This window comes from Arabidopsis lyrata (genome assembly GCF_000004255.2).
Source record: "Arabidopsis lyrata subsp. lyrata unplaced genomic scaffold ARALYscaffold_3, whole genome shotgun sequence".
Classification (NCBI taxonomy): Eukaryota; Viridiplantae; Streptophyta; class Magnoliopsida; order Brassicales; family Brassicaceae; genus Arabidopsis; species Arabidopsis lyrata.
Genome location: NW_003302553.1, coordinates 15,160,697 through 15,188,226, shown reverse-complemented (window position 1 = coordinate 15,188,226; position 27,530 = coordinate 15,160,697). Strand labels below are relative to the sequence as shown.

Genomic DNA, 27,530 nt, shown 5'->3' with positions numbered 1-27,530 from the left:
ATATACTTCTTGTTGCATCACACTGAATGTTGGTTTCTTTTTTCTTGAATGCTACTTTTCTATTTGTAGAAATACTAGTAAGTCTATTTTCTCCTCTTTTAAAATAAGAAAAAAAAAAACAAAAACAAAACAAATTATGGAAACCAAAAGAAAAGGCATAAAAACAGTTCAAAACACACACATATGCATTGTCAAAACACCTCAGTTTAAGGTCTGCCACAAACTATAAAACCGCATGCAAGCCACTTGTGTACGTGTATATATACCACTTCTTTGTCTTCACACCACATCACAAAACTAAAGAAAAAATTCTCAGTTATTTTTAGCTTTTACTCTTCTTGTTCTTTAAGACACTTCAAAAGAGAATAAGGAGAGTTTTATTTTTCTATCTAAAGAAGTCGAGCTTCGTGAAAATTATTGTTTCTCATCATTGTGATTCATCATGGCTGCTGATATCTCATGGGATGAAATAAAGAAGGAGAATGTTGATCTTGTTAGTGTTTCTTATTTGTAAAATACACATTTTACCTTATTATTGTTTCAACATTAAAACATAAATTGTTGTTAAAACATATTAAATTGTATGTATTACAGGAGAAAATTCCGGTGGACGAAGTGTTCCAACAGCTGAAATGTTCCCGGGAAGGTTTGTCTTCAGAGGAAGGAAGAAACAGACTACAAATATTTGGGGCAAACAAACTAGAAGAGAAGGTAGAGAACAAATTTCTAAAGTTTTTAGGGTTTATGTGGAACCCTCTTTCATGGGTGATGGAAGCGGCCGCAATCATGGCAATTGTGTTGGCAAACGGTGGTGGGAGGCCACCGGATTGGCAAGACTTTGTTGGTATCACATGTTTGCTCATCATTAACTCGACCATCAGTTTCATCGAGGAGAACAATGCTGGTAATGCAGCTGCAGCTCTAATGGCCAATCTTGCACCTAAAACAAAGGTATTGAGAGATGGGAGATGGGGAGAGCAAGAAGCCGCGATTTTGGTACCAGGTGACTTAATCAGCATCAAGTTAGGTGACATTGTTCCCGCGGATGCTCGTCTCCTCGAAGGTGATCCTCTTAAGATCGACCAATCTGCTCTTACTGGTGAATCTCTCCCAGCTACTAAACACCCGGGAGACGAGGTCTTCTCTGGCTCCACTTGTAAACAAGGTGAGATCGAGGCTGTTGTCATTGCCACCGGAGTGCATACCTTCTTTGGCAAGGCGGCTCACCTTGTTGACAGTACTAACAATGTTGGCCATTTCCAAAAGGTATGATCTGAATTATATTTTCTTGCGGTGCAAGAAATCATATGAACTAATTCTAATATGGCCTCACTAAATGTTTCAGGTCCTAACCGCCATTGGTAATTTCTGTATTTGTTCAATCGGAATAGGAATGTTGATTGAGATCATTATAATGTATCCGATCCAGCATCGGAAGTATAGAGATGGAATCGATAATCTTCTTGTCCTTCTCATTGGAGGAATCCCAATTGCGATGCCTACTGTGTTGTCCGTGACAATGGCTATTGGATCACATAGGTTATCTCAGCAAGGTGCTATCACAAAAAGAATGACTGCCATCGAAGAAATGGCTGGTATGGATGTTCTTTGCAGCGACAAAACCGGAACTCTAACTCTCAACAAACTTACAGTTGACAAGAACTTGATTGAGGTTTGGGGACAAATCTCTTCATCGTCATTCTTTTTTTTTTTTTTGGTTATGTCAGAAGGTTAATATTTTGTGAATCTTTCTGTTCTTTAGGTGTTCCCCAAAGACGTAGACAAGGACACTGTGATACTACTTTCAGCTAGGGCTTCAAGAATAGAGAATCAAGATGCAATTGATACTTCCATTGTTAACATGTTGGGTGACCCAAAAGAGGCAAGAGCTGGAATAACTGAAGTGCATTTCTTGCCGTTCAATCCAGTAGAAAAGCGAACTGCGATCACTTACATCGATAGCAATGGAGAGTGGCATAGATGCAGCAAAGGTGCTCCTGAGCAGATAATTGAACTATGTGATCTCAAAGGAGAGACAAAGAGACGAGCACATGAGATCATTGACAAGTTTGCTGAGCGTGGACTTCGTTCACTAGGTGTTGCACGCCAGAGGGTTCCTGAGAAGGACAAAGAAAGCGCGGGAACGCCGTGGGAGTTTGTTGGTCTTTTGCCACTCTTTGACCCTCCAAGACATGACAGTGCAGAGACCATTAGACGAGCTCTTGATCTCGGTGTGAATGTTAAAATGATCACTGGAGACCAATTGGCCATTGGTAAAGAGACAGGTCGTAGGCTTGGAATGGGAACAAACATGTATCCTTCCTCTTCTTTACTAGAAAACAAAGATGACACCACCGGAGGAGTTCCTGTAGATGAGCTCATTGAGAAGGCTGATGGATTCGCTGGAGTCTTTCCTGGTATTGTAATCATCCTCTATTTCACTTTTCCTTCGTTTTCACTAATTGAATTCTAATTTTTTATGACCTTGCGTAGAACACAAGTATGAGATTGTAAGGAAACTCCAAGAAAGGAAACATATTGTTGGTATGACCGGAGATGGTGTCAACGATGCTCCAGCGCTGAAAAAGGCAGATATCGGTATAGCAGTGGATGATGCAACTGATGCGGCAAGAAGCGCCTCAGATATAGTCTTGACAGAGCCAGGTCTTAGTGTCATAGTCAGCGCTGTGCTTACCAGTAGAGCTATCTTTCAACGAATGAAGAACTACACAATCTATGCAGTCTCCATCACAATCCGTATAGTCCTAGGCTTCATGCTTGTTGCTCTTATTTGGGAGTTTGACTTTTCTCCTTTCATGGTCCTCATTATTGCAATCCTAAACGACGGTACCATCATGACCATTTCCAAAGACAGAGTCAAGCCTTCTCCAATTCCTGATTCATGGAAGCTTAAAGAGATTTTTGCTACTGGAGTTGTTCTTGGAACCTACATGGCTCTCGTCACTGTTGTCTTCTTCTGGCTAGCTCATGACACAACCTTCTTTTCGGTAATATATACAATATATACATAAGAATTTACTTAATTATTATAATCTATATATCATCTTGGTGTTGGTGTTTGTAGGATAAATTTGGAGTAAGGTCATTACAAGGCAAAGACGAGGAGTTAATAGCAGTTTTGTATTTGCAAGTCAGTATAATTAGTCAGGCTCTCATCTTTGTCACTCGATCAAGGAGCTGGTCCTTTGTCGAACGCCCTGGACTTCTTCTTCTTATTGCTTTCTTTGTTGCCCAATTGGTACGTCATTTGTATCCACACATACACATTTCTGATATATCTCTCTCTACTAAACTTTTTTTTCCTTCTCATGCAAAATAACAGATCGCAACCTTAATAGCTACTTATGCGCACTGGGAATTCGCAAGAATCAAAGGTTGTGGATGGGGATGGTGTGGAGTCATCTGGATTTACAGTATCGTCACATACATTCCTCTTGATATCCTCAAGTTTATCACCCGCTATACCCTTAGTGGCAAAGCTTGGAACAACATGATTGAAAATAGGGTATGTGTGAATTAAATCTTGATTCTTGAACAACATAATTAATATATATTGACATTATATGTTTTCCCTTTCTTGTGATCTAAGACTGCATTCACAACCAAGAAAGACTACGGAAGGGGAGAAAGAGAGGCCCAATGGGCTCTAGCTCAACGTACGCTCCATGGACTTAAACCACCGGAGTCAATGTTCGAAGACACGGCAACCTACACCGAACTCTCTGAAATCGCTGAACAGGCCAAGAAACGTGCAGAAGTTGCTAGGTATGTAAAATTGATCACTCGAAAGATCCAAACGTAAAGAAATTTTTTTTTTTTTGACAAGATTGGTGAGTTGTCTCGTGTTATGGTGCATGCAGGCTAAGAGAAGTGCACACTCTTAAAGGCCACGTTGAGTCGGTAGTGAAGCTTAAGGGCCTTGACATTGACAATCTTAACCAACACTACACCGTTTAAGCTAAACTACAAAGACATTTCAATTATTCGACTGCGGACACATGACGACGATCTAAGCAATAAAATTGGAGAAAATGGAATCATAAAGATAAAAAGAAGAAAAAGAAAGTTCCGATTTGGATTCTCCGTTGGTTTCGATTTCGTTTTTCTTGGTAAAGACATGATATTATCCGTCGAATGCTTCATAACTTGCGAAAAAACGCAAAAACAAGAATAAGAAGAAGATAGTAGGATGGATGAATGAGATGGAATAAAGGAAAGAGAAGAGACATATCGTCATGTGATACACTCGTACTCATTACTTATTATTAGTAATCCCATATGTTTTGGTTATAAGCTTTTTCTTTATGTTCCTTTTTTTTATATAAGAAACTGAAATTGATAATGATAGGAATAAAAAAAATTTCAAGAAAAAAATAATTTTATTAGGCGACTTTATATACGTGCATGGAGTACTCTATTGTTGATGCCATAGTCCTTTAAAAATTATATGAACTAGGTGTATATCCGCGCTACGCTGCGGTCCTTCTATATCCGTTTTTCTAAATATCATGTTTGATATAAATGTCTTGATTCTAATTGCTTAAATTACTGAAAACTTGTGTTAAGAAAGTTAACTACAATATTGACATATGAAATAAATATTTTAAAAATAGCTGAAAGAAAATACTATAAAACAGTTTTCTTGAATTGTTATGTGCCTTTATATTTAGTATAATTCAAATAAATATTTTAAAATAGTTAAAAGAAATATTGTAAAACTGTTTTCTTGAATTTTTATGTGCCTTTACATTTAGTATAATTCCTAGTTACTTATTATTATAGTTGACATAGATCTACGTATCTTATACCTTTTTGGATGGAGAAGAAATATTAGCAAAGTGATTTTGAGCTGTTTATTTTTGTAGTTAACAAAAATACATCACAAAATATGATATATAAAAAAATTTCTATTTTTGTTGGTTTTAACCGTTTTATAATATTTAAAACTTTAAAGAGTATTAAAAAAAAAAATTGTGCCTCATACCGTAAAACCATAAATTAATTAAATTAAAAGAGAAGTAACAAACTTGTAAATAAAAGAACATCTAAAAACATGGCAAAAAGTCATAAATACCTTTCACACCACGTATACTCCTTCCGTCCTTCTTCGTTTTTTTTTCTCTATCATTTTTTTTTCTTTCTTAACTTTATTAAAAACCCCAAAAGAATGATTTATCTTAATTGTTAAACTAAGTGCATCCTAAATTATGATATTTTGATTTTATTAAAATGGCCATATTTTTCTGATTAGAATGCACTCACTGAACCTCATAATTTTTTTGCTATGGAGACGTCGCGGGTTTAGTATCGTTCATGTCAAAGATGTTTTAGGAAACCATCAAACCGGGAACGTTATCGTCAATCAGTGATGGTTAAACATCTTTATCTCCCAATTCATTCGTCCTTACCGTCTTCCACTTATATTGTTGCCAACATACTCTCATTCTCCATCACCACCACCACCACCTCCTCCTCCACCGCTAACATATTCCCCATTCACATCACCATCACCTCCTCCTTCACTAACATACAATCCACCACACCCACCACAATATCCTATATTAATATATCATGATATATATTGTTATATCATGATATATATATTATGATATATATTGATATATCATGATATATATTGTTATATCATGATATATATTGATATATGATATGTAAACAACATTAATAAAATTTTACGATGTAAGGTATATATTCATGTATCTGATAAAAAATAAGATATCACGATACTTAATTGCGTAATAGATGATACTATCGATGCATGCATTTAATAATTGTTGGCCCACTGCAGATTCCCGGATGCATATGTCTCCTACGAAATTTTCCCGTTTATATTTTAGAGGATATTTTTGTCCAAAATTTATTGTTTTACTAATTTCTTTATCTTCACCTGTAAATTCTGAAAAAAGTTTCTACTGTTTCTTAATTATTTTCAAAAAAAGTGGTATGAAGCTAATTGACTCTAAAAAAATAAATTAAATTGTATTCAAAATAAACAATGGAGAACTGCAAAATGTTTTCGTTATGTTCTTGGTGTTAGAGAACTAACAAAATCCAAGAATAAAAATTCCATGGTGGAAGTAGCTAGAAGAGGTAAAAACAATGTTACTATAAAACTCAAAAGTGGTGTTTAAAAATGTAAAAGAAAATTTAAATGTCACATAATTATTAATGTTACTTAAAAAAAAAGTCATCAACTATTAGTCTTAAATGTGGATAGTCGATTACATATAGTGTGATCAATAGTTTGAATGAGCTTTTCCGGTGAAGTTGGAAGTTCATCATGCCGTCTTCGGTTTCTTTTGCACCAAATGGAATGTATAGAAGCTTGGAAAACATAGCGCAAGATGAAACAAGGTGTGTATTTGAATGATGCGTCCGAGATAACGCTGAGGATGATGGTGTAATCCGTTGTGCGACGGTGCTGAAATATCCATTGAGTTGGTATCTTCCAGACATGTGACGAGTAGGTGCATAAAAAAACTGGTGGTCACGAATTTCGAGTGGATTGTGGCATAAAACACAAGCAAAACTAACTCCTGAATTCAACATATGTCTATATTATTTTATAAAACTACACAAATATTAAAATTAATATATTATCCAACATAAAAATAATAACAAAATTTCATATTTTAAGTTATAAATTATATAAAATAAAAAAAAACTATAATCCTTTGGTGTACCGTAGATCGTGTTTTAGTCAACTAGCGTAAGTAAAACCCTTTTACAAACAAAAAATACATTGGTATAATTAAGGGGTTCCTTATAGTTTTTTTTTTTTTCATTTTGAACATCAAATATATTACTTAACTAGCTCAAGTAAGCGAGGCCGGAGGAACGTTGTTTACATATGAGATATATTGCGGTTGTACACAAATATTCCGTGCCAATTTGTCTACTTTGTTATTAGCTCGTCTAGAAATTAAAGATAAACAAAGTAGAAAACACTCCCTTGTCTCTCTCATTTTCCTCCAGAAAAAAAAACTATTTAAGAAACTAAAAATATCAAAATGTTAAAGAATGGAAAACAAAGTAAAACATTATAGAATGTCACATTGATGTATCATTCGGCCAATTGCACTGAAGGCAAATAAAAAGATAGAACAATCACTAAATGTACAACCATTGTTTAGTTTTACTTATATGTCTATAATGATCTTCCATGTTATATATAAAACAATTTGAGTTAACAACTAGTCACATTATTGGTAGTCAATAGTTATAATCACCTATTTTTTACAGAATTACCAATAATGTCAAATCGACAATAATTCGTCACATCTTTCAAACTTAACAAAACTGTCAAATACAAAGTTTTAATCTTAATTTAAGACTAAAAATATGAAACTATATATACAACTTTGTAAATATATCTATCAATAAGTTTATTTTTATTTTTTCATATTTCAAACATTTTCTCCATAAATGTTGATAACTAAAGTGTAGTGAAGAACCAGTTTCTATTTGCAATGTCAAATGTTTTGTGATACTTTCTCTCAACATTAGATCTTTTATTTTTTGAGCCCTTTCAAAATATTAATAATTGTTTTATCAGTTTTGCTTATATTACGCTTATGTTTTGATCATTGTGATTTTTATTTTGATTATTAATCTAGTTTCACAAATTTTTATATTCAAAATTTATAATAGTTATAACTTATACATAGTGTTGTAGTCTAAGTAATCATTAAATTTATTATAAATTCTATTTCATATGTGAAAAAAGATGACATTATCTTAAATAGTTTTTCTATAAGCATGACAAATATTTTATATATATCATTATTGACTTGTCCATTATGTATTCGTAAATATATATGTGTTTACTTTCTCTGTACGTATCACAAATCAAACTCATGCGTTTTCAAAATTTTTAGCAATGACCTTAACCCACCATATCTTAAATCCCACCTATGCCAAAGGAAAGAGCTCCATGAACTGCTCATCTTCTTTGCATCTCACACAATAGCGGAGATAGCTGCCTTAGCAGGTTACGACATAATCATTGTAGACTTGAAGCATGGGCCAGGTGATGTCATGGATGTTTTAAACTGCATCCAAACTGTCAAGGTAGCTGGTTCATCGAGCGTTATCTGCATATAGAGATAATGTCAACGTGGACGTGGAAAGCATTCGACGTGGGCCCCGATAAAATCAACATGCAATAGATAATATTATGTGCTCATTTAACACAAGCCTTGGTCTTCATATCTGTTACTGATAACATCGTATTTTACTATGTTTTATTTAGTTTTTTCATGGAAAAAACAAGAGATATTGGAGATTTCAAGGATGTTTCCAAGTATTTATGCTTCAAGGATGAATAATATGTTTTCACACAAAAAGGAGTAAAAGTCGATCAAATCCCGTTTCAAGGCAGTTTCTGTACCTCAGAAGTATGGCGTCCGTTCGAGGTCTTCCCGGTTACCAACTCAAGAGATCTCGGTGGATATGGAAAGCTAGAAGAGTCAGGATTCGTCTCGAAGTGGAATCAAAGCTTTTCATCAAGCCATCCGGAGCCTTCTGACGCCCCCGCCAAAGAGCCCGTGCCCGGGATTCTCTTCACAACTCACCCCAGTCGTACCTAGTCGTGCCCTGTCCAGAAGATCGAGCCGCACTTAACTTAATTCGTGGGAAATGATGGTTTTGCCCCTTGACTTAATCGAAGCCTATAAATACCGAGACAAGTTGAAGAAACCCCATAGCCTCTTCACACAGCTTCCTCACCGCCTCCTAACCCTAGATCTCGCAGCCTCCATCGACGAGACTCTCAGCTCTCCTAGCTCCACCTCGTCGAAGCTCTTGCCATCGAAGAAGTCGTCCTTTGAAGCTCTCTCCTTTGTTCTTCATTGTTTTCTCTTCTACTCTTTCTTTCAAGCTTTTTGGCGCCGTTGTCGGGGAGTGATTCAAGCTACCATTGAATTCGATAAGAGATTTCCTCTAAGATACTTTGAGTTTAACGTTTAAATTCTCACTTTTACTTTTCTTCGATAACTTCTTTTTCCTTTTAGTTTATGTTTTTGGTATCTGCAGTGCATGGCAAGGAGTCAAAACTCAGGTGTGCCGCCATACCAAGATATAGGAAGACTAGAACGTGAAATCCGGAGACTTCAAAGACAACAACTGATGGTCGACCAACGAAACCCGCGAGAGAACTCGACCCGATGAAATCCGGACAGCCCTTACACGATGAAGATGGCAACCCCATCTACGAACAGCCCGAAGAAAGACTCGACCCGCAAGATGGCCGAGATCGTGATCAACAAGCTCCTCCAGAAGCTACTCCTCAAGGCGTGGGAGACAACCTCAATGTTAATCTTCCGCAGCCCGCTAATGTCATCAATGCCCAACATCCTCTTAATGTTGCCGCAAGACATGCCGCTTATGTTCCTCCTTTGAGACAAGCCGCTCCACACCGCACGATAGCTAATTATGATGCACCAAATCAATACCCGCAAAATCGAGCTGCCATACAAGTACCTAATCCTCCGAGACGTGACTATGAGATCAAACCTTAAATCATTGGTCTTGTGAAGCAAAACCAATTCCATGGTTTAAACAGGGAGCACCCGATGGATCACATAGATCTTTTTGAAGAAATTTGTAGTACAACAGAATCCCGTGGAGTACCCGAAGATTATTTGAAGTGTAAGCTTTTTCCTTTCTCATTAGCTGACAAGGCTCATAGATGGTTAAAGTCTTTACCTCCTGGATCGATTAACAATTTGGAAGGATGCAAGTCAACCTTTCTCAATCACTTCTATAAGAAGTCACGGTCCAATTCTCTAAGAAACAAACTGCAAGGATTCCAACAAGGACATGTTGAATCATTCTACGAAGCATGGGAACGATTCAAGGACTACGAACGCGATTGTCCTCACCATGGCTTCCCGGAAGGTAACCTCTTAAGTACTTTTGATAATATGTTTTTTACGTCAATTAATCCTAAAACACTATCATGTCGTTGTAGTATTTAAGGTGTCAATCCAATCAGGTGTGATGCAAACAAATGAGATATGATCAGAAAGCACTAAGTCAAGCCAAGCATGAATTGGTTGTTTTTCTAACAGTTCTAGTGATTGATGCAGAAAACAGCAAATTTGCAGAAATGGACTGCTATACTCGATCACAAGGCTCACTGCCAGAAGGGAGGCTGTGATCGAGTAAACCAGTGGTCCAGAGTAAAATTGTTAAAAACTTAAACAGCAGGTAACAAGCAGAAGCAAGTAAGTAGACAGATAGATCAATTGGATAAGAAACTCCTAAGGATGGGATAATCGAATAGTGTGGACTCCATAATCAATTCAGATGGTTAAAAATTCTCAATGAAGCTATCCCTAGACAACAGGTTCAACAACAGACTTATTCACTCTTGTGCAACAAATCCTCAAGCAAAGCTAGCCCAGACTAATTCCCATTAACGGAATCTAACTATACAGGCAATAAGAACCGACTGTTAAAGTCAATAACCGCTCTAAACGGCCAATCCCTTGGGATAGAGACGATTATTACTAGAATTAGTAGATCAAGCATTCCATCGAACACCTTCTGGGTGCGGGAATGCTTTTGATCGAATTCCAGTTGATCAGAAAGGAATAACAAGTAAACACAACTAATCCAGAAGGGATTCAATAAAACTACACATAACCATCAGAATTGACTAAGAGTCTCACATCTACTCTATCCCATCCTCAGAAATCCTAGTCACTACTCAGACAACATGCTCAAAGACACATAAACGATTGATGATTGCATAGCTTCAAAGATTAAAGGAAATGAAACAGAAATCAACAAGAGAATGAAAGCAGAATCTCAATAACTTAGAAAAACGAAAGATACAAAATTGCAGAAGCAAAAGCGGCTGCTAAAACAATACTAGAGTTCGAGACTAAAACGTGAATGAAAAGTGAATGTCTCAGGGGAAACCCTTAGAGACTTATTTATAGTAAAAGCGACAAAGATTAGTAAGTGGGCTTCGAGTCCGCTTAACAGGCCCATGGAACGTGGAGGTCGAGTATATGGGCTCAAAGTGGGCTTCATGGTCGAGCCTGAATCGAAGCCGCGATCAAGTGGTTCCTTCTCTCCTCTTCTCTTTCCTATGCTCAGGTTGTCTGGTTGAGTGCGGATTGATCAGAGGGTCGAGGTGGTGATCGAGTAGAATGGTTGATGGCGTGATCTCGACTGCTTCTTCTCTCCTGTGATCGAGTAGGTTGGTTGATGGCACGATCTGGACTGCTTCTTCAACCTTGCGATCGAGTATGTGGGTAGATTTTCAGGATGGACTGCTCCTCTTCCTCTGCGATCGAGTAGAACAGTCTGGATGGACTGCTGAGCTGACTGCTTCCCTCTCTGCTACTGGTGATCGAGTAGAATGGTCCAAATGTGACTTTCAGCTCTGTTTTTGCTCTTTCGGAACACCAATAGCTTCGAAGCACTTGAAACAACTCCAGAATGCAAAATGCATGCAAGACTAATGCTAGACACACTTAAACATGCAAATTATGCGAAATGATGATGAATGCTTATGAAAGATGAATGAAACTAGACTCAAAATGGTGATAAATGGATGTATAAAACATGCAAATTAGAGACATATCAACTTTCTATAGAGGTTACATTCCAAGTTTAAACTTTCACTAGATACGGCGAGCAATGGAGATTTCACTACCAAAACCGTTCGAGAAGGACGTGATCTGATAGAGAATCTTGCCGCTAGCAACAGTAATGCTTCTACCGATTTTGATAGAACAACCCATTCTAATGACTCTGACGCAAAGCAAATTTCCAAGCTGAAGAGAATGATGAATCAACTTCTAAGGAACCAAAACCGTGCCGTCAACGCATGTGAGACGATAGGTAATGGAAACGCCCAGGCTTTCCAAGAGTTCGATGATACATTCAACCAAAAAGAGGAAGTAAACTATGTTGGTACCCAAGGATTCTACCAAAACCGAGGGTACAACAACAACTTCAACAATAACTTTCGGAATACTTCTAACCTTTCTTACAGGAACCCGAATGTGGAGAATCCTCAGGATCAAAGCTATCCGCAACCGAAGCCGTTTCAAAACCGCTTTCAAAACGCTAACTACGGTGGTAACAACTTCTAGCCGAGAGCTCCTTTTAACAACAACAACAAGGTGCCTTTCCAAGCCGGACCGATCTAACCCGCGCCTTCTCAAGGAAGTAAGCTCGAGATGATGATGCAAGAAATTCTAGCAACTCATCATAAGACTTCCCGAGAAATCAACGTGAAGATTAAGAACGTTTATGGTGAATTGAATGGAAAGTTTGAAAGTCTTTCCACACATGTGAAGAAACTTGAAACTTAAGTCGCTCAAACCTCTGAAGCCATTAAGCGACAAGCCGGTATACTTCCAAGAAGAGCGGAAGAAAATCCTAAGGGAAATTACAATCCTATCTCAGCCGTACCAGCCCTTCACAACCGTGAAGCCTAGCCGTTGGTGCCGCTCTTTGATTCTCATGAAGACATGATTCGTATGACACGAGTCATTGTCGAGGACAAGCCCGAACGCTACCCGTTACGGCGACTTACCAAAGTCAAAGATCCGGGACGTTTTGTCTTCTCTTGCTCTATTACAGGCATCAAATTCCCTAACTCTTTTTGTGATTCTGGTGCTAAAGTTAATGTGATGTCAAGATGTGTTGCCGCGAAGCCTGGATTGCGAGATTTATCTCCATCCAATCTTAGCTTAGTCTTTGGAGACTCATCCCAAAAGACTCCCGATGGATTAGTTCGCGATTTGCAACTAGTCGTAGGAGATTGCATAGTCCCTACCGATTTCCACATCTTGGAGATGGATAAGAAGACCGAGAGACCTCTTATTTTGGGGAGACCGTTCCTTGCAACCGTTGGTGCCGTGATTGACCACAACCACAAAAAGACGATCTTTGCAAAAATCAACAAGAAGATCTCTTATCAAACGATCCCTACTCAAGTAAGTCCTCTACTTGATGATCCTATTGGTCCCGATATCTATAAAGCGGAGACAAGCAACCGCGGATTTCGTAATAAGACTCCAAAGATGCAATCCAACCCGCCCGAGCCGCCTAAAAGTTCCTCCGGAGCTTAGCAAGGAGAGCAAAGATCAAATCCAAGAGATGATACGGCACACTAAAGAAGTTCTCCTCCAAGCTAAAGTTTTTGAAACTTTGGCTAAAGGACAACTTCTTATAGAAGCCAGAGCTGACTACCAACACATCGAGGATGCTAAAGGAAAGGCGATTCCCGAAGCTTCATACCGCCAAGCCTAAACAGGCTTCCCAAACATCGAGCCAACAACGTTAAACAAACGCGCTTAGTGGGAGGCAACCCACTCGTAAGTTTTTAAATTTCATTTTAGTTTTACTTTACTTTACTTTTGGTGTTTTCCGTATTTGCAATTTCAGGTCTTTCATAAAAACCATAAAAACAAAATAGAAAAGAAGAAAATCAGAAAACCAGAAAAAGAAGGAGGTCCGTCAACCGGACCGGTCATTAACCCCGGTGACCGGTGCCACCACTACACGCCGGACCCATCATGACCCATTGTGACCGGTGTGACTATAAGCCCACAGACCGGTCACGTCCGCTTGTGACCGGTGCCATCCTTGATGCTGAGCCCGACCGTACCGACCGTACCGCCGTGTCACCTGTCATCGCCCCATCCGATCCGTGCAATGTACCGTGCACCGACCCACACCGTCCAGATCAACCCGCACCGTCCTGTGATCGTATCACATTGCACCTCCACATCCGTTCTCCAATTCTGTCTGATCAAATGATATAGGATTGAATCTTGAAAGAATGAGCCATTTGAGAGATATGTTGATTGCAACTAAAAAAGCTGTCACCGTACCAACGATCCCAACTTCCTGAATTGACTTGAGAAGAGAAATTCATCCGGAAACTAACTGTTCTGAAGAGAATGGTCGAGAAAAACAAGTCATGATTCAGAGTGGATTGGAAAATGACATAAAGGTACGTTAAATACTGTTGGGGTCGGATCCCACACATTCTCAGTAGGATCCACTTGGATCTGTCCACGTCATTATTACATAATAATCCTCTTAGAATTAAAGATATTTTATTATAAGAGTTGAGCTTAACCAGTCGGGAGTTCGGTTCAGTCTAGTAGAAGAGCTCGATCCTTGCCAGTATGGAATTCGCTCTTATTCGACAGACAGTTCGCATAGAGAAAGGCCAAAGCTAGGAGAATATTGTTCGAGGCTCGCGGTAGCGTCAAAAAGCGGGAGTTTGGAGTCAGCGAGAAAGAGTTCGGAAGATCCACGCGAAGCCCAAGATAGTTCAAATTCAAGCCATTTCGGTCAAATTGTAACCTACATGATTAATGCGGATCAATGCGATTATGAGCAGTAAATGACCGCATTGATCATGTTTTCTCTATAAAAACAACCTCAAACGCATGTGTTTGGGGGAGGACGAATCTTTTTACCGATTACTTCTAAGCAATACAATATACTTTCTCTCTTTATTACTTTTGCAAGGCATTTTGTACTTCGTTCTTGTCAAATTTCTTTACTTCTTTTCTTGGTTAATTTCCCTTTCGAATTCTCATATTCATTTTCTGATTTTACAAGAGTTTTTCTCCACTGAAATACTTAAAGGCAATCGAGTGTGAATCCTACATCCACATTTTGGCGCCGCCTGTGAGGACCTACCACAAAAATCTTTAATCTTTCTTTCCCAACCAAGAAACTATGGCAGATCAGCAAGCATTAAGCGATGCAATTGCCTTGCTTACTCAGACAACCACCGATCTGACCAATCAGATGGGTACACTTGTTGGTGCCAAGACCACTCTTAGTGAAAGGTTGAACTCAATCGAGCAAACCTTAACGAGTGTTCAAACCACCCAGACAAATTTGTCAAACGCGCAGAAGGTTGCTTCAAGCCGTTTAGATAATTTGTCCTCAGCGCGAACAACAACGCATCAGCGCCGGCTATTCGCGACTCTCCCACATAAAATAGGCACGAGATTACTCAAACTCCTCCAATAGGCCAGCCAGCTAGTACTAGCAATCAGGCAGCCGCAGGGGATGGGACTAACCCAACCGGGAAAGAAATTCCCAGGGTCAGGGAAATCTTCCTATTGACGACGGATTCCTTATGGAAGATCCTGATGTCACCCTATCAGATGATTTCATCAAAGTTCGTCAAGAGCTTAATGAAATGAAGTCGAAATTTCATCAGGCGACCAGTTCGGCGCCTGAGATCGATCGAGTAATCGAAGAAACTCGTCGAACACCCTTTACCTCGAGAATCTCTAACCTTCGGGTCAAAGATTCTTGAAAGGTTAAGTTACCAACTTATGATGGTAAAGGAGATCCTAAAAATCACCTCGCTGCTTTCCAGATCGCCGTAGGCAGAATTGATCTAGAACCAGGCGAAGAAGATGCCGGATTTTGTAAACTATTTTCCAAGAATCTATCCGGACCGGCTCTGCTATGGTTCACCCAATTAGAACCAGAAACTATTGATAGTTTTAAGGAATTGTCCTCTGCATTCCTAAAACAATATTCCATGTTCATGGAAAAGGCAACTTCTGATGCAGATCTTTGGAATCTAACCCAATGTCAGAATGAACCATTTTGCAAATATATCGCTAAATTCAAAGAAGTCATAGCCAAAATTCATGGGGTATCGCATGCTGCTGCCCTATCCGCTTTAAGGAATGGACTCTGGCACAAATCCCGATTTCGGGAAGAACTCATTGTCAATCGTCCAAGCACCATCCATGATGCTCTCTTCCGAGCTAACAATTGGATGGAGGCAGAGGAAGAAAAACTTAGTCTCGCTAAGAAGCATCGGCCAGCTAAATTAGTCATTGCGAATCCGACGAAAAAGTTCGAACCTAAAGATAAAAAAGGTTCGGAGTTAATCCTGCTACTAATGCTGTAGGGAAATCCTCCCCAAGAAGAGGAAGATACAATCCTCCTAATACTTGGGTTAGAGATGAGAGTGCCTATTGCGATATTCATAGAGTAAACGGGCACTCTACCAAAGATTGCAGCGTACTCAAAAAGCACCTCACCGAGCTGTGGGCAGCTGGAGAGCTTGCTAATTTCAATATAGAGGAATTTGTTGAGTCTTATCACAAAGAAATAGAAGAATCCGAAGCTTCTAATCCTCCTGAAAAGAAGCATAAGCCCAATGGGCCTGGAACTCCGAACACTCCTAAGAAAAGGATCGATGTTATAATGGGAGGATCCAAATTATGCTGAGATTCGATCAGGTCAATCAAAAGGCATAAGAAATCAGCAGCAACTCAAACTGCTATGGGTTTTCAGTCAAATGAACAAATACCTTCTATCTTTTTTGAAAATTCGGACGCCCAAGGAGTAACAGGGCCTCATGACGATGCTCTTGTGATAACCTTAGATGTTGCGAAGTTCGAAGTGACAAGGTGTCTAATTGATACTGGAAGCTCGGTAGACCTCATATTTCTAAGCACTTTGTAAAGAATGGGAATCAGTAAAGCCGACATTATCGGTCAACCGGCACCATTAGTAGCTTTCACGAGTGACACATCTATGTCCTTAGGAAACATAAAACTACCAGTGCTCGCCGCAGGGGTTTCAAAAATTGTAGAAATTTCCGACTCCCGTAGGAATCGGAACCATTCGAGGAGATCAGGAAACATCGCGTTCTTGCTACCTCATGGGATATCGTTTAAAGCTCGAATAGCAATTAATGATAAACGCTAAGCAGGAAAGCATCTCGCGTTACCCAAGTAGTCTCAGTTCGAATGAAGTTCCCACAGAAGTTGAAATTGATTCCGAATTTCCAGATCGAAAAGTAAAAATCAGCACTACATTAGATTCAGAAATCAAAGATCAATTAGTAACATTTCTTAAAGAAAATAAACGTACTTTTGCCTGGTCGGCGAAAGATAGGCCCGAAATCTACAAAAGTATCATTACCCATGAATTAAACGTCGATCCCAGTTTTAAACCAATAAGGCAAAAAAGAAGAAAACTGGGTCCTGACCGAGCTCAAGCGGTCAATGACGAAGTTGATAAGCTTTTAAAAATTGGTTCTATTAGAGAAGTAAAGTACCCGGACTGGTTAGCAAACCCCGTGGTAGTCAAAAAGAAGAATGGAAAGTGGAGAGTATGTGTCGATTTCACTGAAATTAACAAAGCATGTTCGAAAGACAGCTTTCCTCTCCCTCATATTGATCGGCTTGTAGAATCAAAAGCCGGAAACGAACTCTTGTCATTTATGGATGCATTTTCTAGATATAATCAGATCATGATGAATCCCGAAGACGAAGAGAAAACGTCCTTCATAACAGATAGAAGAATCTACTGTTACAAAGTTATGCCATTCGGTCTAAAAAATGTCGGGGCAACATACCAGCGTTTAGTTAACAAAATGTTCGCAGAACATTTGGACCAAACGATGGAAGTCTATATCGATGATATGCTCGTGAAATCTCTTAAGAAATCCGAGCACATCACTCATCTTGAGCAATGTTTCAAAATTCTGAATGAATTCGGAATGAAATTAAATCCAGCTAAATGTTCTTTTGGTGTGCCTTCCGGAGAATTCCTAGATTACATAGTCACGGAAAGAGGAATAGATGGAAATCCCAATCAGATTAACGCTTTCCTCATGATGCCTTCGCCAAAAACATTAAAGAGGTCCAACGATTGACGGGCAGAATTGCTGCGTTGAATCGTTTCATCTCGAAATCTACCAATAAATGTCTCACTTTTTATCAAATTTTTAAAGGAAACAAGAAATTTCGGTGGGGTGATCAATGCGAAGTAGCTTTCGATCAACTCAAAACTTATTTAACAACACCACCGGTTCTCTCAAAACATGAGTCAGATGAGAAACTTTATCTTTACATCTCGGTTTCTGATCATTCTGTAAGTGGGGTTTTAGTTCGAGAGGATTGAGGTGATCAAAAGCCGATTTTTTACATAAGTAAATCTCTTACCAGTCCGGAAACGAGATATACAATGATGGAAAAATTAGCTTTAGCAGTGGTCGTATCTGCTAGGAAACTGAGACCCTACTTCCAATCTCATCCGATAGAAGTTTTAACTTCTCATCCACTTCCCTCAATTCTTCACGGACCAAGTCAGTCCGGTAGATTGGCGAAATAGGCTATCGAACTCAGTGAGTACGATATAGAATATAAAAGTCGACCTAGCGCAAAAGTACAAGTTCTAGCTGATTTTCTAACCGAACTGCCATTAGATGATGTAACCTTTATCGAAACAGACTCTACATGGAAATTACACGTAGATGGTTCTTCTTCTAAACAATGATCCGAATCGGTATTAGGCTCGAAACTCCGACAAAAGAAATAAGTGAACAATCATTTCGATTAATTTTCCTGGCCTCGAACAACGAGGCGGAATACGAAGCTCTCTTAGCAGGACTTCGGCTTGCTCTTGCAATTGGAGCAGAAAAAATAATAGCTTACTGTGATTCTCAGCTAGTTGTAAACTAGTTCGCTGGAGATTACGAAGCTAAGGCACCTCGAATGGAAGCCTACCTTTCGGCCGTCAAAAAGTTAGCTGGAAGATTCAAAGAATTCGAATTAGTTCGAATACCTCGAGGCGAGAACACTTCGGCAGACGCTTTAGCTGCCCTAGCTTCTCTCTCAGATCCCGAACTCAAGCGAGTGAATCCAGTTGAATGCATTTCTTCACGAAGTATTTCGGATGAAGAAACAGGTAACGATAATATTTTGGAGGTCGAGCATATCGAAACTCCAGAATTAAATACCGACAACAAGAACAGTTCGCTTGTTGTCACTAGATCACAAGCAAAGTCTCAAGATGACGAGCTTAATCCACAAACAGAACTTCCTAAAAGAAAGCCGAGAAGAAAACTAAAAGATCAAGAGGTTCCCATGAAAGAACCATCTCGAGCTGAACAGTCACTTCCGGATACCGCAAATAATGAAGAAGTTCTGGTAAATGATCCTGATATTCCTTCCGAGCCGGAACCAAGGAAGTTTATACTCAAGGATGATACTTCCGCTAATGATTGAGGGGCTGACTGGAGGGTACCCATCATAAATTTCATTCTTAATGGAGAACTACCATCGAACAAATGGCAAGATCGTAAATTAAGAATCATCAGCGCTAAGTATTGTATAATTAAAGAGTCATTGTACAAGCGAGGCGTCAGTGATCCTTATCTTTTATGTATTTTTGGGCCCGAAGTTGAAATAGTGACAAGCGAGGTCCACGAAGGGCTTTGCGGCAGTCATTCTTCAGGACGAGCAATGGCTTTCAAAATCAAACGGTTAGGATATTTCTGGCCAACTATAATTTCTGACTGCATCGATTACGCCAAACGGTGTAAAAAATGCCAGATGCACGCTCCTCTTATTCACCAGCCATCTGAATTTTTATCATCTATATCCGCTCCATACCCTTTCATGAGATGGTCAATGGATATAGTTGGCCCGATGCATCGCTCAACGCGAGGCGTCTAATACTTATTAGTTCTAACAGACTATTTTTCCAAATGGATCGAAGCTGCAGCTTACGTAAATATACAAGATTCTGTGGTAAAGACATTCTTGTTGAAACACATTCTTTGTCGCCATGGAGTTCCTTACGAAATAGTAACGGACAATGGTCCACAGTTCATTTCAAATGAATTTGAAGATTTTTGTTCCTCTTGGGGGATAAAACTTAGCTATTCAACGCAAAGGTATCCTCAAGGAAATGGGCAAGCGGAAGCTTCCAATAAAACCATTCTCAGCAATCTTAAGAAACGTTTGAATGCTCAAAAAGGTGGTTGGTATGACGAGCTGCAACCTGTGTTGTGGGCATATCGAACAACCCCGAGACGAGCAACGGGAGAAACTCCATTCTCATTAGTATAGGGGATGGAAGCAGTAGTCCCAACCGAGCTGAATGTTCTCGGATTACGCCGCAGCGAAGCTCCACTTAACGAAGAACTGAATTCTAAATTATTAGAAGACGTTCTCGATACAATTGATGAATGGTGAGACCAATCCCTTATTCGACTTCAGAACTATCAACAATTGACCGCTCGATACTATAACTCAAAGTTGAAAAACAGACCTTTAAATGTAGGAGACTTTGTTTTAAGGCGAGTGTTCGATAACACAAAAGAAGAAGGAGCTGGAAAACTCGGTATTAACTGAGAAGACCCTTATCAAATCACAGAAAAAATCTGAAATGGTGTATACCGTTTACAGGACCTTGACGGTACTCCCGTTCAAAGGCCTTGGAACATCATCAACTTGAAAAAGTTCTATTGCTAAAGCAAACATATTTTAACTACGACTTGGCTTGATCCTATTTTGGGTACGTAGGCAGCTCGCTAAACACGAGTCCAGCTATAATATAAAAATAAAAATATTATTCCAATCATGGAGTCTTGTTTTTATAAATTCGATATTCGAGCATAAATATAAAAATACGTTGCGAACAATGTATGAAGAAATATTTTTAGCTAAAGCAAAAACCAGATCTAGAAGGGTCTTGGATTACGGAATAGCTCTGCTCCTTGGCCTGCGAGGTCAACGATGTTCAGGATACAACCTGGCATGTTTCCGTACTCCTGGAGTCCTATCTCGATCCAATCGGAAGGATGGGCTTCGAGGCGATGAAGCTCGCGAGCAATATCGAGGCGACACTTCTCTAGTTCCATTCTCTTTCTTCTAATCTCTTTTTTCTCATCTTCGAGCTCGTTACGCCGAGTAATAAGCTGGAGAAAACAAAACGCTTCGTTTAACAAACAACGAAAGGAGTCAAGTTACTAGTTTGAGCAATACCTTGGTAATAAAATCTTTAGCCTTGACACGATCTTGAGCTGATAATCTCTCGATTAACACATTTGAAACCTGAATGCTGGTTCCCCACCCTAATGGGCGTGACTCTTCTGGTTCGCCGGTTGCTTCCGTTTTTACAAGCTCGATGTCTGACGTTTCCGGAAGATCATCGCTTATCTTTTTAAAGGAGTCGGAGGGATTCTCTGAAGAATTACATCCTTGAACATTTTTGTAGAATTATTGTTGATTAAATTCAATAATGAGCTACACCTACTTTATATTTGAAATATACTCAATCACATTTAAGAGGGTCAATTGACGATTTCCCAAAATCTGAAATTACTATCTTCGTGAAAATGTAATCGAGTTAATCACTAATTATATTCCCTAGATTAAACGCATTAAATAAGATTTGAGTAAATTGGCAAATTTAAAGCAAAAAGGGAAATATAATTAATGTCGCTGGGCCGCCAGGCCAATAGTATGTTACAAAATAATAAATAATTATGAAAGGAGGAGGGTTCGCAGAAGGAACTTCGTCGGATGACGAACTGTTTTCGCGTTCGTCGGGTTCGTCGGGTTGGTAGATATCCCAATGCTTCTTCAAAAACCTGATGTGTTCTCGAAGACAGCTGGGAATGCGAGCGATAGAGTCAAATCCCCTCCTCTCCCAGTTGTGAACATCCGACTCCAAATGTTGGATCTTCCTTTCGGTTCTAGCAATCCGGTCCTCGAGGTTACGGCGTTTCCTTCTGAGGCGTTGCCTTTCGGAGCAGAGGAAAACGTACCTTTCCGTGATCAGCAAAGAACAGATGCATTACAAATCTATCAAATAAAACCTTGAAACAATTGGTACCCGGTTCAAACCTGCTCCATGAATTCATGGCATTCGATTTGTTCTTCCTTAGACATAGAAGAATGAAAACAAGGAATAGCCACCCCTTGTGGAGTGAATCCATCCCCCGTCGGAAAAAGGGATTCGCTTGAAGGAAATCATGGTGGATTAGGATCAGAAGGTTCGCCTTGGGGAGAGGCCATCAAAAACAAGAAATTCAGAAAAGGAGAACTGCAAAGTTCCTTGTGAAGAAAAGGTTTATTGGAAAATTCCCAAAACCTTACTCTTCTTTTATAGGAAAAATATATAAGTTTACTCACTTGAGTATTTATTGAAAAAGGAAGTTACACGTCAATCTATTGATCTGACAGTTACGACCTTTCGATTTTCGTGTACATGCATGTGGATGTAGGATTCACACTCGATTATCTTTAAGTATTTCAAGGGATAAAAACTCTTGTAAAATCAGAAAATGAATATGAGAATTCGAAAGGGAAATCAACAAAGAAAAAAAAGTAAAGAAATTTGACAAGAACGAAGTACAAAATGCCTTGCGAAAGTGATAAAGAGAGAAGGTATATTGTATTTCTAAGAAGTAATGAGTAAAACAAAATTCGTCCACCCAAACACATGCGTTTGAGGTTGTTTTTATAGAAAAAACATGATCAATGCGGTCATTTACTACTAGTAATCGCATTGATCCGCATTAATCATGTAGGTTACAATTTGACCGAAACGGCTTGAATTTGAACTATCCTGGGCTTCGCATGGATCTTCCGAACTCTTTCTTGCTGACTCCGAACTCCCGCGTTTTGACGCTACCACGAGCCTCGAACAATATTCTCCTTGCTTCGGCCTTTCTCTATGCGAACTGTCTGTCGAATAAGAGCGAACTCCATACTGGCAATGATCGAACTCTTCTACTAGACTGAACCAAACTCCCGATTGGTTAAGCTCGATTCTTATAATAAAATATCTTTAATTCCAAGAGGATTCTTATGTAATAATGACGTGGACAGATCCAAGGGGATCCTACCGAAAGTATGTGGGATCCGACCCCAACATTTAGCCGCCCAAGTCTTGCGAGCTGAGTGCTCGGCTTGGAAGACTTAAGTAAACAGTAATTAATGAATTGAGATCTTTAACACTCTGGAATTACTCCATGTTTTACGCTGTTACGCCGATCTCGGATAATCAAGTGATTTGATATCCCTGACAACTGTCATCATTAATTTCTTAATTTTATATTAATACTGCAGGGAAAACCGTCCCACTTCCCAATATTCTCGAGGCGATTTTCCGCTAAATAGAGTTAAATGGAACGACGGCTTTTACAGCATATATTCACCCCTAAAAGCTTTTACCAAACCATAGACAGAAAAATCTCTTAGTAAAAAATGTCTTCCCCAGCCGTCTACGTCTCAGACAACGAAGATGACAGTCAAGGAATCCCTGTTCCCAGAGGGAACGAAGTCTTCACCCAAAGGGGAGATAAATTCGGTCCGCATTCAGGTCTCAATTGACCCATGCTTCCCTTGGCGCTCTTCGTCGCTTTTGTAACATTCCTCAGAAAATAGAATTCTCTCTTCCTAGACCCAACGAGTCTCCGGAAATAGTGCGAGGGGGTTACTGTTGTGCGTACGAAGTCTATTTCAAAGGTTGCGGTTTATTTTTTCCCATACCGGAAGTTCTCCTTTTGTACCTCCTCCATCTAGGGATTGCTTTTCCCCAAATGGCTCCCAATTTTCTCCGGTACGTCCTGAGCACCCTAACCATCTCAGCAGAGGCAAGGTTTTCTCTCACCACCAGCGAACTCTTAGGGCTATTTCGAGCCCGTAAGTCTACGGCAGCGGGTATTTTTTCCATGAATCCTATTTTTGACCGTAACCTCATCGACGAAATGCCCCTGAATGATGGGCCTTGGTGGAAATACTGGTTCTTTTTCCGAATTAACCCTCATTCCGTCCAAGGGCTTTCCACTCTTCTTCTCCCAAATTGCTCGTCTAAACTTGGTTAGAATTATCCTTTATTATCTTTCACTGTTTTTGTGTGAAAGATAATAAAGGATGATTGATGATGGTTCCTTAGAAGCGGCTTTGTCAATTGCGGTGGATTCTCATGGAGGCGAGATTCCTAACGACCCTCCAGTTGCCACCGCTATTTGCCCTTCCGCACAAGAGAGAGAGAGAGAGAAGTAACTTCTTCTCCTTACACAAAGAGAAAGGCTCCAGACTCAGATACTTTATCAAACGAGAAACTCAAAGCCTTTAGCCCTTTACGTTCTGTTTAAGTTTTCCGTTACGAGCCCCTAGCCCTTTGCATTCTGTTTTCCCCTCTTTAGAAGCTTAAGACTCTGAGCTCCCTCTTCCGGACGACAGAGTAATTCCATAAGAAATCAATGAACCGAGACCGGAGGTTCCTTCGTCTCAAGGATTGAGTGTTCGTACTCAAAACCCTTTACCCGCTTCGATTTCTGAAACTGGCAAGTTTTTTTTTAGAACGCGAGCCTTAGCAAGACTTGTTGCAGCTATTTTATTAATCTACTATTCTCCGTTGTTTCGTAGGCGGAGAGAGATTGGAGACATCTTCCAAAGTTTTCAAACCAGGGGAGGGGCATCCCTTCCCCCTTTTTCGGTTTGGAGGCCGGAAATCCGTCAGATGTACGTCAATCGAGCTTGCTACCTATCCCAGGTTTGGATCTTTTAGATTTTGATTATGACAACCCCTTTTTCTTAAGTAAAATTTTTTTTTGTCTGAATGATATTTTTTTTTTTACTCTGAAGGCGTTTATGGAGACTAGTGGAATGATCTTCCATTATGAGAACCTTCTTCACCAAGCGATGAGAGAGATCGCAAAGGATAAGAAGGAGGTCGATGAACTTAAATTAGTCAATCAGTCTGAGCGACTCGAGCAGGCGAAAGCCCTCGAGTCGTCCTTTGAGAATATGAAGAAGACTCTAGCAGCTAACGAGCAACGCATCAGAATTACGAATGCCGAAAGAGATTCTGCGAGGTCTAATGCTCTTCGCTTGAAGACTGAGTTAGAAGAGGCTACGGCTTTGTTCGAAGAAACGAACCAAAAGGCCGAGCTTTTAGTTAGGAATAGGGCTCGCGATATCACTGAAGCTGAACATAACGCTCGAGAAAAGATGAGGGGCTTCGGTAGGCAACTTATTCAATCTATTACGAAGTGTACCAAAGACGAAGAGGTCTAGACTAAACTTCTAACCGATCGAGCCGAGGTGAAGAGCAATCTAGACCTGATTGGGGAACTAGAGAATGGAAGAGTTTCGTTCGAGAGTGAGAGGAGAGAAGTTACTACCGAACTCGCTGCAGTTGAATCTGAGCTATCCTCGGCTTCCCGTCTTACTCTCGATCTGAAACAATTTTCTTTGGTATTTGGAGATTCCCCCTCTCAATTCGAGGTAGGTGAGGGTTCTCGGCCACGTGAGGGTTCTCTAGAGGTAGAGGAACGCTCTTAAAAATTGTATTGTTGAATCCATGAGGACCGCTCCGTTTGACGGAAACATTTTGTTTAGTGTGACTGAGCACAATCATGTACATGCTCTTGCATATGACTTTTTTTTTATTTAAATAAAACGTTTGAATGCGATTCTAGGTTTGCAAGTCCTAGCCCACCAAAGAGGTTTTATGAATTGTGAGAGATGAGCTGATCAGGTTCACTTGCCTTTTTTAAAGAAAAAATCTTAACAAGTATTTTTTCCCGGTCTCTCGGAAGCGAGGATGGAGCTCGGCTTAAGTTTTTTTTTATCGAGGGATAAGATTTTATAATTCATGAGAATCTTGCCATAAAAATGACCAGGCAATGGTTTCGATTATAGCCTGAAAATGGCTTTGGAGATAATGGGCCACGCTTTAATTGTACTCGAAGTCTGCTTTAGCAGGCCCGTTATTTTTTTTTTAGAAAAGAATCCGAACACCTTTCTCCATAAAAGGATTCTGAAAAATTCTCACAGTTTACTGCAAGAAACAAAACTGAAATATGCCGCTATCCTCCTTCAGGTCAAGCTCAAGAATAACAACTTCGAACAGGGACCCATTGTTTGAATCCGAAGACGGATTCTCTCCAAAGGGAGTCATTCACCCTACGTTTTTTCATTTCCGAACGGGGAAAGAAAGGGTCAAATGTTATGACTTCGTGGAAAAGGTTCCTTTTCTAATTTTTAGTCTTTTCAGAAGACTGTATATTCTCTTTCAGACAGTTGACAAAATGTTTACTCAAACAGATCGTCGGGAGACATAAAGCCTTATGTGATAAGAGACAAAGAATCGGAAGGAGGCGTCGTGCTCTTAACAAGCGGATAAGAAAGGTAGAAAGAGAGATCCATCGCCTCGAATCTGAACCGCATGAGTGGTAGAGGAAGGGTTTAGATATCGTGGCTATCATTCCTTCTTGCCTTCGAAGATTCCTCCGCGCGCTGGACAAATTATCACATCTATCCTTAGAAACTGGCGACGGATCATCTTTTGTTTCATGTTCTTCAGAGTTTCGGAGATTTCCGATGCTAAGAACTGAAGAAAACGAAGAAACGGAGGCGAAATCAATCGATCATTCTTCCGGCCTCCTCGATTTATCTTCTGACGAGGGGTTATCCTCAGAAAGCTGCTCGGGATCATCCACTTCGCTGGAATCGTTATCGGACGAAGACTTTTGATCGAACAATTCTCTTAATTTACTTTTGTTTGTAACAATGCTATTAGGCTAGTGGCACAACGACATTAATTATATTTCCCTTTTTGCTTTAAAATTGCCGATTTACTCAAATCTTATTTAATGCGTTTAATCTACGGAATATAATTAGTGATTAACTCGATTACATTTTCCACGAAGATAGTAATTTCAGATTTTGGGAAATCGTCAGTTGATCCCCTTAAATGTGATTGAGTATATTTTAAATATAAAGTAGGTGTAGCTCATTATTGAATTTAATCAACAATAATTCTACAAAAAGGTTCAAGGAAGGTAATTCTTCAGAGAATCCCTCCGACTCTTCTGAAAAGATAAGCGATGATCTTCCAGAAACGTCAGACATCGAGCTTGTAAAAACGGAAGCAACCGGCGAACCAGAAGAGTCACGCCCATTAAGGTGGGGATTCAGCATTCAGGTTCCAAATATGTTAATCGAGAGATTATCAGCCCAAGATCGTGTCAAGGCTAAAGAGTTTATTAACAAGGTATTGTTCAACCTAGTAACTTGACTCCTTTCGTTGTTTGTTAAACGAAGCGTTTTGTTTTCTCCAGCTTATTACTCGGCATAACGAGCTCGAAGATGAGAAAAAAGAGATTAGAAGAAAGAGAATGGAACTAGAGAAGCGTCGCCTCGATATTGCTCGCGAGCTTCATCGCCTAGAAGCCCATCCTTCCGATTGGATCGAGATAGGACCCCAGGAGTACGAAAATATGCCGGGTTGTATTCTGAGCATCGTTGACCTCGCAGGCCAAGGAGCAGAGCTATTCCGTAATCCAAGACCCTTCTAGATCTGACTTTTACTTAGCTAAAATATTTATTTATACATTGTTCGCAACGTACTTTAATATTTATGCTAAAAGATCGAGCTTATTAAAAACAAGACTCCATGATTGGAGTAATATTTTTATTTTTATAGTTGGACTCATGTTGAGCGAGCTGCCTACGTACCCAAAATAGGATCAAGCCAAATCGTAGTTCGATATATTTGTTTTAGCAATAGAACTTTTTCAAGTTGATGATGTTCCAAGGCCTTTGAACGGGATTACCGTCAAGGTCTTGTAAACGGTATACGCCATTTCGGATTTTTTCTGTGATTTGATAAGGGCCTTCCTAGTTAATACCGATTTTTCCAGCTCCTTCTTCTTTTGT

At 39.6% G+C, this 27,530-nt stretch overlaps 1 protein-coding gene across 1 annotated transcript; it reads left to right on the top strand.

The window, feature by feature from the left end:
- The first annotated feature begins 284 nt into the window (after positions 1–284).
- On the top strand, positions 285–4,266 carry LOC110230446 (ATPase 6, plasma membrane-type). Its single transcript, XM_021033392.1, has 9 exons — positions 285–493; positions 595–1,266; positions 1,346–1,672; positions 1,763–2,417; positions 2,494–3,008; positions 3,086–3,259; positions 3,344–3,526; positions 3,611–3,786; positions 3,882–4,266. Exons 1-9 carry the CDS (start codon positions 443–445, stop codon positions 3,976–3,978), a joined length of 2,850 nt encoding a protein of 949 aa, XP_020889051.1. The 5' UTR covers positions 285–442; the 3' UTR covers positions 3,979–4,266.
- Positions 4,267–27,530: the final 23,264 nt, after the last annotated feature.